Raw genomic sequence first — 13,930 nt, 5'->3', positions numbered from 1 at the left:
AGGGAGTGGATGATATGAATCTAGATACCTTAATCAAACCATCACATCTTGCACATGTCCAAGTAAATAACTCTGTCAAATCTGCTACGTACACTTGCAAGAGCAAAAGCTTCTTTGGGTCACCAATTTCATGTTACAGAATCTCTTGGCTATATTATCTGATGCTAAAAGTCTTGGCAGTTGCATTATAAAGAAAAATAAGATCATCTTAGTTCAAGCAACACATAACTAAGGTAAATTTCATAATCTAGTCTAATTATTTTGGTAGAATGCAGCACTGCGTTTAGGGTTTCTTCAAGACAAATTGATAAAGATGAAGGAGAATCTCAGATGGAGGGGGAGAATAAGGAGGGAGGGGGGAGATTCGCGTAGAGTAGCACTGCGTTTAGGGTTTCTTACATGGAGATGGATTCGCAAATAGAGGGGCAGATTGCAGCCTTTAGGGATTTGATTCGTGGTGTTCGCGTCGCCTCTTTTGTGGGAGAGTTGTTATTCGTAGATGGATGGGAAGCAGTGTCTAAGATGCTTCGGAGGGGCAGATTCGTGGTGTTCGTGTCGTTTTTCGCCTCTTTCATAGGGGATTCGACAGGAGTAGATGGAGGGGTAACTCGAAGCCATTGGACCATTTACCTAAACCCAATCAGCCACATCAACTGGTGTGTGGTGTTAGGGGCTGGACCGGCTTTAGAGTAGATTTATTCAAATAAATAAATAAATAATTTTTTGAAATAGGTTCGTTTGGATAGTGAAACGAGATAAGATGAGATGATATGATATAGTTTTAGATGAATTGAATTAAATATTATTAGAATATTAATTTTTAATATTATTATTGTTCTATAATTTAAAAAATTTAAATTATTTATTATATTTTATGTAAAAATTTGATATAACTATAATAACGAAATAAATTGAGAGTTTTGTTTTATCCAAACGGAATCAAGCATAGATAACTTTCCTACAACGATTGTACTTCTCCCGGACGACTCAAGTCTCGAACCCAAGTAGTTAAGGTAGCTTGTTTTTGTGCTTACGTGGTAATATATCCACCGTTAGATTGGTCCGAGCAAATCGATCCTGTGTTTTTATATTGACCCACAGTTCGAGCCCGAATCCTCGGTGTTTGTTCGATCCAACCTCACCTGCGAGAAACAAACCGAAGTCGTCTTCCCAACTCTGCTGCCTCGTAGTAATGGTATATCTCTTAGTTCTCAAACATTTTCTCTAAGTTTTTGTTTTCTTCGATTACTGATCTTCACTTTCTTATCGATTTCTGATATTCACTTTTTGTTAATTTTGTCTTCAAAGGCGCCGAAGCCGATTGCCAGTCCCGTTCCAGACGCGTGGTTCCCTTCCCTATCGGTCTTCATGCTCGCTATCGGCCTCTTCGTCACCGCCTCATTCTTTATGTAAACTCGATCCGATCTCCCTAAGCACTTTTTTGTTTTTATTTGGAAAGCGGTTTGTTTTGAACAATTCGGAAGGATTTTTGACTCGATGCATTTGGGGTTTTGTGTGATCCAGCTCATTGTGAAAATTGGCCGTTCGGATTATAGTCTTTGAATTGATTTTAGAAAATTAGCCTGTTAACATGTCCAATTTGTGTGTGAAAGTTGTATGGAATTGTCTTATGAAGCATTTGGCCAATGTCGTTTGCAAATTTAGGGTCTCTGAGTATTTTACCGAGTTTTAATCATCGTCCTTTTCCCTCCCCTAACCCACAGAAGAATGGGTTTTTTTTTTTTTTTTGTCTATTCTATTATTCTCTGAAGTCTTGATTTGAGGAATTATCAACAGTTTTTAAAGTGTTCTCCAGTTCACTCAATTTTCAGTCTTTTTTTTTTTAATTTTTTTTTATGATGAGGAATCCCGGATCTTTTATCCAGATAAATCCTGGGTCCACGTTACGCTCTTACATAACATAGATTGGTAAATCATTGACTTTTCACCATGTGTGGTGGCCCCTAGAAGTTTTTGCACCCAAGGATTTTAGAACGGTGGAGCATACCTCCAAGATCAAGCCCATACCACTTGAGCCAATTCCTTGGGTCTCACTCGATCTCCAATCTGATGCTATAACATTCGAATCCACAACTTTTTTCTATTACCTGAAAACTTTTGCAACTAGAAAAAATTTTGCTTGATTGAGTCTTGAAAAAATAAATATAGGAAACACCCTTTATAATCCAAGGGAGCTTTCTAGAATTGTATTCCACTACAACATTTTAAATTCTGTCTTCCAATGGGGTTTTTGCTCTTGGAGGATTTATATATGCATTTATACATTAAGTTTTTCCTTCGATTCCAAAAAGTATATAGTTAAGGGTTGCATAAAAATGGAGGACATATATTTATATAATGCAATGGGCTTTGTTTTTTCTTTGTCTTATGGGAATGCCTTTAATGATGGAATAAAGTGATTTAAAAATCTTGAAAATGAATTGTGAAAGTTCAGCTTAATTATGCATTTGGTAAATTTGAAGTGGTGAAAAGATTTGGAATTGAATGGGATATCCGACTAAAAGTAGGTCATTAGATATATAGTAGAAATCCTTTATACATCTATTTCTTTTCCCTCCCTTATCTTTGCAATTACGTCTCCACCAAGGTAACAACTAACTGCTTGAGATGGCCAAGGCAAACTTGTCAATTCAACGAAATTGGATTGTTTTGCTTGTGATGCCTTATTTACTCACTTGCCAGAAGTTTGAATCTTGTAAAAATGTCTTGGAGAAATTGGGACTTGAAGCTTTGCTTGGCTGCTGTATAAAATCCGGGATTAGAATTTTATTAATATTCTGATATATTAAACTATTATTTGGACTGCTTTTATAGACTTTAATGGGCTAAATCCACATGATTTTCTTGTATCTTTTTACTCTTCAATAGGTATCTCTCTTGCATACTTCCTCCGTAGGTTGTGCCTTTTCTGCTTTTTAATAAAGATTTCTTACTTTCCAAAGAATGAAACTATTCTGTAGAAAAATTTTCATTTCAAGTCAAAGACTGCCTTGCTTAGTTGAGTTAAGCAATTCTTTTTTTCAAAGAAAACAAAACCACATCTTTTTTGTTGCCTTTTCGAGTTCTTATCTTATAATTAGGTGTTTCCACTTGTATACTCCCTATATACTTGAGCTATGCCTAATTATATGGTTTGATAAATTTTTTACTAAAAAAAACAATTATTTATTTTTTTAGATCTTTGACTTCTTGGGATGCCCCATATCATAAGGATAAGGTTAGGTAGCATATGGAATCTCACATTGCTTGGGAAATAGAAGTTCTTGCTCTTTATAAGGTTCCAATGAGACTCTAATTGTATCATTGACTAGCCCTTTTGGAGTATAGGTCATGTGGTTTGGGTCTTTCAATGGGGCATTACAAGTCGTATCGGAGCCTATCCTAACCAGAAATATGGGACTTGAGCCGTGCCACCTACGACGGATGGGCCCAACGAGGACGTTAGAAATTTAAAGGGGGTAGATTGTGATACCACATATAATAAGAATAAGAGTAGGTAGTGTATGAGATCCCACATTGCTTGGGAAGGAAAAGTTCTTGCTCTTTATAAGGTTACAATAAGGTTCTAATTGTATTATTGACTAGTCATTTTCGAGTATAAGCTATGTGATTTGGGGCTTCTATTGGGGCGTTACACTTCTAACCCTATACTGCTGCCCTATTTTTCCAATTAAGCTTGTGACTGTTGAACATTTCTAGTAGTGGTGAAGATAAGTATGGAGTCATTTTGATATGGCCACTGCAGATGTTAAGTTTAGTTTGGATAGCTTTAGGCAATCACTCCAATAGGTTGGGAACTTGGTTTCTCGCATTTTTGTTTCTATATTATGTTCTGCTTTAAAATAGCTGAACACTCCAATCTCTTTAGGGCCTATTTGGGGTTGCGTTAGGGGTCGTAAAAAGTGCGTAAATAGCCTCGAAAGCACTTTAATAATAAAATTAGGTTGTTATGTATAAAAGTACTTTTTAATCTTAAAAAAGCTAAAAAGTACATTTTTGGATGATGCGGAATGTGGTTCCAATTTTAAAGAATACCCCTACAACTTTCAAATAATTATATATTTGCCCTTTGATCTTATCACAAGCACAATACTATCTCAAATGATATTTTATGTCATTTCAACCTCAAAAAACACTTTTTTTTTTTTTATATTGTTTCCAAACAAATGTAACATGTTTGAAAGTGCTTTAGACATATATGATTACCAAAGAGTAAATAACTTTTTGATAGTAGAGCTAATTATAACGTAAGCTCTACAACTAAAAGCCCTAAAGCTAAAAGCTATATCACCTACCGCAATCCCAAACATGCACTTAGTCTATTCAGATGCTACTGAGCTAGAATTCCATAGCATGATCAAGCCCTGCAATGGCTATAGTCTGTCATCTAAGGATGCTTGGAAGACATGTTAAATACTTTTTTTTTTTTTTTTTTTTGTCTTACGTTGATTATACTGTTCATTTATCAATTTCTTCTTTTCTGGAAAGATGGTATTTAACAGCAGTATCACTTGCAGCTATGAAGCAACCTCTTCCAGGCGAAACCGTAGTCTTGCCAAGGAGCTTATCACAGGAGCGGTGGCTTCTGTCTTCTTGGTATGTTTGTGATTTTAATTCTCTATTTGTCATCATTGCAGACATATAACATTTTGTTGCTGGTTCTAATTACCATTATCTCTTGTGGCAGGGTTTTGGGTCCTTGTTTTTGCTGCTTGCTTCTGGTGTTTATGTCTGATTTTTTAATGTTGGACAGGAAAAAATTATGTCAAGCAGGATTAGTTTTACATGGAGATTGTGACTTGACATTGCTAGTTAATTATATTTTGTGGTTTTTGGAATGATGACGATTGCAATCAATTATATTGCTTATGTTCTTTGTCATCCGTGTCTGAAAAAGGATGAAGGGTACTTGGGTATCTTTTTAGCACCTAGGGTTCTAATCGATCTGAGCCAAGTCAAGCTTTTAGGTTATCGAGTCAAGTTGGACTCAAATAATTCGAGTTTGAGCTCGAGTTGAGAGCTTGTCGAGCCGAGCCGAGTTCGAGCTGAGTCGAGTTATTTATCGATCTTTGCATGTATTCTTTAATGAGCCAGAGCTGAGTTGAGTTATTACTCAAGTTTTGTTTGTGCTCTTTTATTCTAGTTTTTTTTTTTTCAAAAAAAAGTAGTTCAAGCTGAGTCGAGTTATTTATCGATCTTTGCATGTATTCTTTAATGAGCCCGAGCTGAGTTGAGTTATTACTCAAGTTTTGTTTGTGCTCTTTTATTCGAGTTTTTTTTTTTTTTTTTCAAAAAAAAGTTTTGTTTGTAATCTTTTATATATATTTTTATTTATTTTTGAATAAATTGAATAATTAAAAATATCAAATTACTAAACAAAATATTAAATCTAATGAAATTTTGACAACTAATATATAAACCTTATATTGAATTATAGAATTATAAAATTATAACATTTTTATGAAACTCCCAAGTCATTCATACTAACTATTACACATGTTATAAAATATCTACCATAATTAATCACTTAAAGTACTTAATTGACTAACATATAATTATGAACTATATTCAATATATAGGTATAAATGATTAAGCATAAGTAACTGGGTTGCATACTACATATTTAATTATAAAGGTAACTATGTCTATATTATTAAAATTAATGTGTATAGAAGCATATATGTGTGTGTATAAGAATACAAATTTATAGAAATAAATAATATATATATATATATATATATATATATTCAATGACTTAGAGTTCTAATCGAGTTAAGCTAACGAGTCAAGTTGGGCATAAACAAGTGAGTTTTAATGAGTTTTAACCGAGTCGAGTTGAATGTAATCGAGTATGTGTCATTTACTAATTGAGTGGCTTTCTGCTTCCACGATCGAGTTTGTTTTTACGAGTTGAGCTCGGTTTGAGTTTAGCTGAGTGAAAATCGGACGAGCAATCGTAAGGATTGGTTCATTTACAGAGATATTAACACCATTTTTCTTAAAAAAAATTGTCAGGAATGTCGATAATTTGGAGATGAGCCTGATGATTGCTTGCTTCTACCTTGGGTAAGGTTGCCAAAAATTGTGCACATAAATAAAACAGTGATTGAGGCTTCTCAAGAACTTGTTGTGGAAATTATGTCCAGGTACATTGAAAATTCTCACCCTCTTGCAATTAGTGGTCGATATTAAGGGATTTTTTGGAAATATATTTCATCTCATTTTATTTCATCTCATCTCATTTCTCAAAATTTATTAAAATATCATAACTTAAATTATTTCACTACTATTTACAAATTATTTCACTATTATTCATAATTTTCTCATCTCATCTCATCTCATTCCCCGAACATCTCCTAAGACATCTGCTTAATAATCCCAACACTAGAAATAGAATATGTGCGGACTTCATCAACTCTTAAGAGCGATTTAGGTTGTGCTTGGATGATAAGACTATTTTAGATCATTTGATATAGTTTCATATGGATGGATATATATACACTCTCCATCCAAACACACACAACTTATTTTATCTGAATTAATCTCACTTTTTTTTTCTAATCTCACTTATTTCATCTTAACCTAGCACTTTTCATTGATACGACATAGATTTTTATTTTATTACTAAAACATACAAATAAAATAATTATTCCATTACTACAACAACAAACTAATCATTTATGAGATCCATTACTTTTTCAACTTTCTATAAAAAGTTAAGAATATCTCAACTTACTCCATATATCCAAACACATTTACTCACGCTCTTACACAAAATCCACTTAAACATCTTAACTCATTATTATTCACAAAAAAAAAAAAAAAAAAAGTCAGATCATCTTATATACTTTTAAGGTTAGTTGCATGCCATCCTCGGGGAAGTGGTGTCTCACTAACTGTGCAGGCATCAGAGCAGCTCCAAGCAGGAGCGTAGGAGTATCAAAAGAAGAGCACGGGACAAAGAATGCATCACAGTCCATGTATTACCTCTTCTCAAATGAGGGGTTTTTACTGAGTTCATTTCCATTCAAAATCTTTCTATTAATAGGAACACACTACAAGAAAACTGTCTATTTGCGACTAGTTAATTCTAGAGAAATGAAATTAGTTACGAATAGTCTTTTAGTTGCAATAAATTAGTCACAAAAATCTATTTTTCTTGTAGTGACAATTATACATCATATAGCTATTGTGCTTTTAAAAGCTTTGGTAAAGAGATATCTCCTTCCCTAAATGGTCTCACAAGGATGCCAAATTTGAGTATGGGAGAATATAAAATCTTTGACATCCTCATCAAGTCATTTCAGCGAGGTGCGTAACAGTGATAAATGAGAGTTTGGTGAATGGAGTCCTAATCCTACCATGCCTTTCTAAAAATTATCGCCCTTTATAGTTATTTCAAAGGATTCTTTTATTAGTCCTTCTAGCATGTAAAAACAATTGTGACTAGGGTATGCTTCTAATGAGATGAGATAAGAAATTACAAAAATTTTGTGAATAGTAACAAAATGGTTTATGAATAGTAATAAAATAGTTTAAGTTAAGATATTTTATTAGATTTTAAAAAATGATAGAAAAAAGTTAAATAAAAATATTATAAAGTTAAAATTTTTAAATATTATTCTTATTTTGAAATCTGAAAAAGTTACATTATTTTTTATAGTTTGTTTAGAAGCTTGAGAAAGTTGTATAAGGTTTTACGTTTGGATAGTGATTAGGTATGATTAGATGAAAAAGTAAAAAATTAAAAATTAAAAAATATTTTGTGTTTGAAATATTTGGGAAGCAAATTGTGAGAAGTTTTGAGATGAAATTATAATATAACATCTCATCTCTGTAGCCAAACAAAGCCCAAGTCTTCCCTTAAGGTAAGGTTTGGATAGTGAGTTGAGATGAGATGATTTGTATATAGTAATGAGATGTTGAATTGAGATGAGATGAGTTGGTTTTTAAAAATTTGTGCTTAGATTTAGAAGTGAGATGAGATGATTTTAACTTTTTGAAGGATTTGATAGTTGTGGGTCCTACCAATTATTGCATAGTATTTGTAATGAATGAGTGTTATTTAAAAATATATTTATATTAACTAATAGTAATTAATAAATTACATACCCCAAAAAATATTAATAGCAAATAAATTTTGAAATTCAAATTAATCAATAATTATTGGCATTTTCGGAATTTAGGTAAAGCCGTAATTCTATAAAATCGAATTTTTTATTAAAATATATATCACTATAATTATGAATTAGGAATTATTAAATGCAGTTCGTTATTGCATTTTCAATCCCATTAATATAAATAGGTCAATATTAACAATTATGATTTAGTCTGAAAAAAAAAGTTTTAAAAATGATCTTTGCATTACAACAACGAAAATTTATTACTTGTTTCTACCGAAAAAATTACAATTTATATCTAAGCACTGTGCATATGCAATAGTACCGTTGTGATTTGGAATATTAGATTTTAAAATTCTCAACGTTAGCTTATTTTTAACCTATTTAATTCATATAACCAATAAAGTTTATAAAATACCAAGATTCAAAGACTGTTGAAAATTTTGAAATGTACTTGGCAAATGCAAATAAATCTCAAATAGAAGTATACCCTTACAACGAGAATAAAATTACATACATGTCAAGTTGGGAAAATAACATTCAACCACCACCCCTATCTACCCACATAGGTATGACAATTCCATCCTTCACTACAACAATAGCTTGGGTTGATTCAGTGCTCATATCAGGATGATGTGATGATTCTGTGGGGTCACCAATCGCACGACCATTTGGATTGAGCGACGTGTTTCTCCAATGCTCGAACAACCAATCATTTGGAGTCGTCGTTCTAATAAAATTATGTAACGTACAACATGCTTGCATGAGGAGCCCTTGACGCCCAATTGAATATGCAAGCATTAATCTTAAAATTTTAAACCGTGATTTCAAAACGCCAAATATGCATTCGATTATATTACAAATTGATGAATGACGATAATTAAAAGAATCCTTATACCCCCCAAATTGGTGCTAACTATGACAGTCACTCCTATGATACATTTCTCTGGAATATGCAGGCATAAATCTCAGAGTGCATGGAAACACCGAATCCATTAGATAATAATAACTTGTCAACCCATTTCAACCAAAAAAATAATTACTTATCAACCCATTTTCAGAAGTACAACAAAATACATAAGACAAACAATTAAATAATATTAGAGGTTTATCATCGAGTGGCCATGGAAATTAGTTTTGGCCTTGACTCAATGCATGGAGGAATACACAAGCATCATGCGGTGCTCCCTCCCACACAGTGTAGACAAATGTGAACTTCATATCAAAGTCACATACACACAACACGTTTTGGGCAACTTGCCCATGCCCATTGCGAAATGCCTCATGTACATAAGCAGGCACAACAGCTTCCATCATGATGCCGTCAGTTGCACTAAAGCATCGCTGCAGATGAATAAGTAGGTAATTAGATAATTAATGTGTTGCTTCAATTAAATAATTTAATAGAAACTACTTATATCAAGTTGCTACTTTAAGAGAGTCAGTGAGGTAGTTACCGCAAATCAAGGATAATTTTGGAGGTTGCCTGAGATGTAAGGATGCACCCTGAAAGTGTGTTGGGGCAATAATGTGTGTCTCAAGCGCGCATAGGGCCCACGTCACTCTCCTTACATATCGGTTAATGGTTTTTGAAGAATTTTGGAACCGCTCGCCCATAATGTGTTGTTCATCTCCATGCGCTACTAGAAAAGAGAAGATGCCTACTTATTTCTCAACAATCACCCCTCGTATATAATCCATCAGAAAACCATTGTTCCATAACAACGAGCGTAACGCGCAGAATGCCTCAACCTCCATTCGGAATAAATTCTTACAATTCTGCAGATGTCCAGTTAAAAGTGTTAGAATACATAGGTAATACCTGGTTAGATGGACGCTTTGTAGGGAAGGAGTGTGGCGCCCTCAACCCCCACGTGTTATTTTTGTGGAGTTCGTGACAACGAAATGATGACCACATAGATCACACACCCCAACGACCAATGCTCAAAGTGTGTACAACATGCAATACGTGTACAAAATAATATTTGTAGTGGAGAAATAAAAATGTCTTTCTTTATTAAGTACCAGAATTGTTCAAAAACAGTAAAATATTATTACAAGATTTATACAGTCATCCGACAGATAAATTAAAGACAAGAAATAACATAAGGAAAACAAATCTCATAACGCTGATCAACATATCAGCAATTCAAGCCTCTGGCGAAGTTGATCCCTTGAGCTCTGCATCAGACTCTACGGCACCATAAGACGGAACCGTAGGGTAAAACACCACAATGAGATTATGACATCTCAGCAAGTAATTAACCAAAATAATATCCAAGAGATTTAAAACACATCAATATAATCACACGTCTCCATAAGGATAAATATGCAGAAAAACAAACCACATTCTTTTTCCCCAAAATACACTTTTAATTACTCATACCAAAAATCCTATTTTTGGCTCAATTATAACCATTATTTTATTATGCATGCACGACGGTCTCCCCTATGGACTGTTCGCACATCCTAGCTCTCATTGTCACACCACGGGTAACGTCTGTGCATGAGATTTCGTAACGAGCGATGCCCAGTTCCACGCCCAGCGTGTATATGACCAAGCATCCTCTAACCTCGCCAGCCAAAAGGTCACGGAATCGGTACGAGAGCGTTACCGTCTCATCCATTCCCGTCGTTGCCCTGCGACAACTCAAGGGACGTCACTTCAATCTGTTACGCTTCCGAGTGACCAGAGGAGCTCCACCGAGATAATACCCTATCTTGACTTGGGGTCGAGATACACACGCACCCACATAATCAGTTTCAATTCCAAACAAACAACGCGACTTCATAACATAATTTATTAAAGACGATAAATGTGCATGACACAAACAATTATTGGATGACATCGTAAATAACTCATTTACATAAAATCTCAATAATTACAAATATACAGTTTCACAACTACACGCGTAATCCCATCCTCCAAATCCGGCTCAAAGCCCAACATCAACACTAACTGCAATTAAAACCCAACACTTCAATGGCTCAAGGCCTAATTCCAACAAACAACAGTTCATAAATAAATGTCATTTACAATGTCAATTTAAATCTCACGGGTCGCATTGGAAAATTATATACAAGAAAATGAGAATTTTCTAGAAGATCGCGCGAAAGGAGGTGTTGCCAAAGGCGGCGGCACACGGCGGTTCAAGAGTAAAACAATGGCTTTTTGGTGAGTTTCTCTCAAAGGAAAAATTCGGTCTAGGAAAATAGATGGAAATTCAACTCACGGCAAGTCAAAAATTCACCAAGAAACCAAGTGAGATTTCACAACTTTTGAACAAATACAGAGCACGGCAACTCACCAACAAAATTCACAAAACAACAACTAAACACCTAGGGATGAAAAAGCTTATATGAGAGAGGGAAGATGAAGAACTCGGAAGACTTTATTTGAAGAACCCGTGGTCTATTGATAGGCCAAGTATGGCAGTAGGAGGGGTTATGTGTCGCACGGGTGGAAGAAGAACAAAGCGGCAGGGCAAGCCGTGGAGAAGATGCGTGGCAATGCGGGTTGTGTGGTGAAATAGTGGCTTGACAACAGATGAAGGAAGCACAATTGATAGACACGGGGCAGCCATGGAAGCTCGAGGTGGAATTGAAGGTGGCTGTGAGGAGCGACGGCTTGACAGCAAGCATTTCAGAGTCCCACCAAACGACACTGAGTAGCTCATGCAAGAAGGAGGTGATGGCTTGCGAGAGAAATGCGTGACTAAGGTCCGCATGGTGTCAGTAGCAGCTGTGCAGAGGAAGAAACTTGAAGGAAGAAGAAGAAGATAGAATAAATGAGAAGAAAAGAAGAAGAAGGAGGAAGATGATGCACGGCGCAAGGAAAGAAATTATGAAACCCTAAGGGTTCTCCTCAAACGGCGCCGTTGCAATTAAGGGGAGGTCTGGGTTCACCACATCACATGGGTTGGGCTCAAATCGCATGGGTTGCGCCTTCAAGACGTGGGCTGGGTCAAATAAAAACTCACAGACGGCCCAACAAACTAACTACACACAAGCCTAACAAAATAAAATAAAACACTACAAATTAAAAAGCCCAAACAGGAAACACACAAAATAAAATAAAATATCATAATACAATAAAATAACATAAATACAATTAATTAAGTACTAGAGAATTAAAACACACGAAAATTTAGGGATATCACAAGGAGCGTACGTAGTAACACTACAACATAACAAAATTTGTAAGTGTATTAATAATCATTATCCATATCTCAAGAAACCCCTAGAACAATTTATAAACCAACATTTATATCTCAATATTTATACTTCAACTTTGAAATTTAAAAACGCTACAGTCCTTACAGTTTATATCTAAAGAAACAGATAGGAAAATTTGAATTAAAACCATTCATTTGATGAAAGAGAAGCAAAGAGCATGCTTTCACTCAATATGTTATATAATATCTTTAATGTGAAAAAAAAAAACCCAAAGGGTCTCAGTTCTTTGGGTGTTGGGGGTTCCCACCTGTAGCATCAAAACATAATTTAAGAAAAAAAAAAGAATTTGTGAAAATATGAAAAAACTCAAAAAGCCTTGGAGAATAGCCATATAACCTGCCAGGACTAAAAAACAAGTGACTAAAGTTGCCCTATTAGCAAAACCACTTGCCCAAATACAAGTTACTTACTAATCACAAATATAATAAAAATAATGTTACATACAGTCTACTAAGTTATGTGCGCTTATTTTGAAAAATAGTAGAGTCTACTATTAAAAAATAGATTTCTTCATATATTTTTTTAAAAAAAGAGTATGCTAAACTTGTATACACTATGATTGTTCAACAAATCAAGGTGCCAACACAGCACACGAGCTCCCACATTGGGGAGATTTTAGGCTGGCACCCCTCCCAAAAGTGCAATGGAGGTCACTAGCCTAGGCCATGGGCCTTCTTGAGCACCCATTGACCCCGCCCAGGTAAGTATTTTACTGATTCTTAATCTAATTATTTAAGATATTGCACAATTTTCCAGACCTTTTTGCTCCAAACTACAGTATGATCAATGTATGAAAAGGTCCAATATATGCGTATGAAAACCCAGTTTGTCGTCTCACATTAGTTAATAATAAATTACTCATTTGCAAAACAGAGAACCACAATTTCAATAATATCACAAATTAATCAACAGTCCACATCAAAAGGCTCGAACAAAGTATAATAAAACATGATAGAGGATTTGTTTTACTTATCCTAACTCTCTATTGTGTTTGATATGTACGTAAACAAAAAAATTATATCCATAAATGATAAACAAACGATCAGTAAAATTTCCATACAGAAAAGTGTATATATTATGGCTCAAACAGCTCTACCCTAACAAGTTTAGCTCTAGTCTACAACAAAATCAACCTTTAGATCAACTGATCAATAAAGCCAAGTTCAAAATTTCCACACAAATATATGCTACAATCCAAAAGAGCCAGTTGTAATAGCCTTCATACATACATCAACATAAACCCTAGTAGATGTATCCTATTCCACAACCAAAAAATAACAATATTCTCCAAAAGAGCTGAAAATTAGACAAATTCCTACTTAAATGGAGTTAAACTCACAGATGGGGTTACCTTGTAGGACCTGGTTTTTCGATCCATGGTGGCTGACGTGTGGGTGCTACGGCGTTTATGGGCAGAGTATATTTCCTCGCACCGGCGCTTGTAGAGCTTGGTTGTGGTAGATTTCATCGGGCAACCCATGTTCAATTTATAGATCATTTCCCTATGCAGTAGACAAACGAAGGCTACAAAAGCCGAGATACTTGAGAAACCC

General features: G+C 34.7%; 1 protein-coding gene and 1 pseudogene across 1 annotated transcript; one reads left to right on the top strand and one right to left on the bottom strand.

Moving 5' to 3' along the window:
* The first annotated feature begins 1,131 nt into the window (after positions 1 to 1,131).
* On the top strand, positions 1,132 to 4,806 carry LOC121250601 (transmembrane protein 258-like). Its single transcript, XM_041149751.1, has 4 exons — positions 1,132 to 1,195; positions 1,309 to 1,409; positions 4,539 to 4,617; positions 4,709 to 4,806. Exons 1-4 carry the CDS (start codon positions 1,193 to 1,195, stop codon positions 4,754 to 4,756), a joined length of 231 nt encoding a protein of 76 aa, XP_041005685.1. The 5' UTR covers positions 1,132 to 1,192; the 3' UTR covers positions 4,757 to 4,806.
* Positions 4,807 to 12,955: 8,149 nt separating this feature from the next.
* LOC121251337 lies at positions 12,956 to 13,085 on the bottom strand (annotated as a pseudogene).
* Positions 13,086 to 13,930: the final 845 nt, after the last annotated feature.

Source organism: Juglans microcarpa x Juglans regia, chromosome 2D, assembly GCF_004785595.1.
Source record: "Juglans microcarpa x Juglans regia isolate MS1-56 chromosome 2D, Jm3101_v1.0, whole genome shotgun sequence".
In the NCBI taxonomy this organism is placed as follows: domain Eukaryota; kingdom Viridiplantae; phylum Streptophyta; class Magnoliopsida; order Fagales; family Juglandaceae; genus Juglans; species Juglans microcarpa x Juglans regia.
Note: the sequence above shows the minus strand (reverse complement) of the source record. Positions and strands in the feature narration are given on the sequence as shown.

Bases quoted from the DNA above. Each gene is read 5' to 3' on its own strand.
- LOC121250601 (XM_041149751.1), top strand. The intron at 1,410-4,538 runs GTAAACTCGATC...TATCACTTGCAG, and splicing joins GTCACCGCCTCATTCTTTAT to CTATGAAGCAACCTCTTCCA. The intron at 4,618-4,708 runs GTATGTTTGTGA...CTCTTGTGGCAG, and splicing joins CGGTGGCTTCTGTCTTCTTG to GGTTTTGGGTCCTTGTTTTT.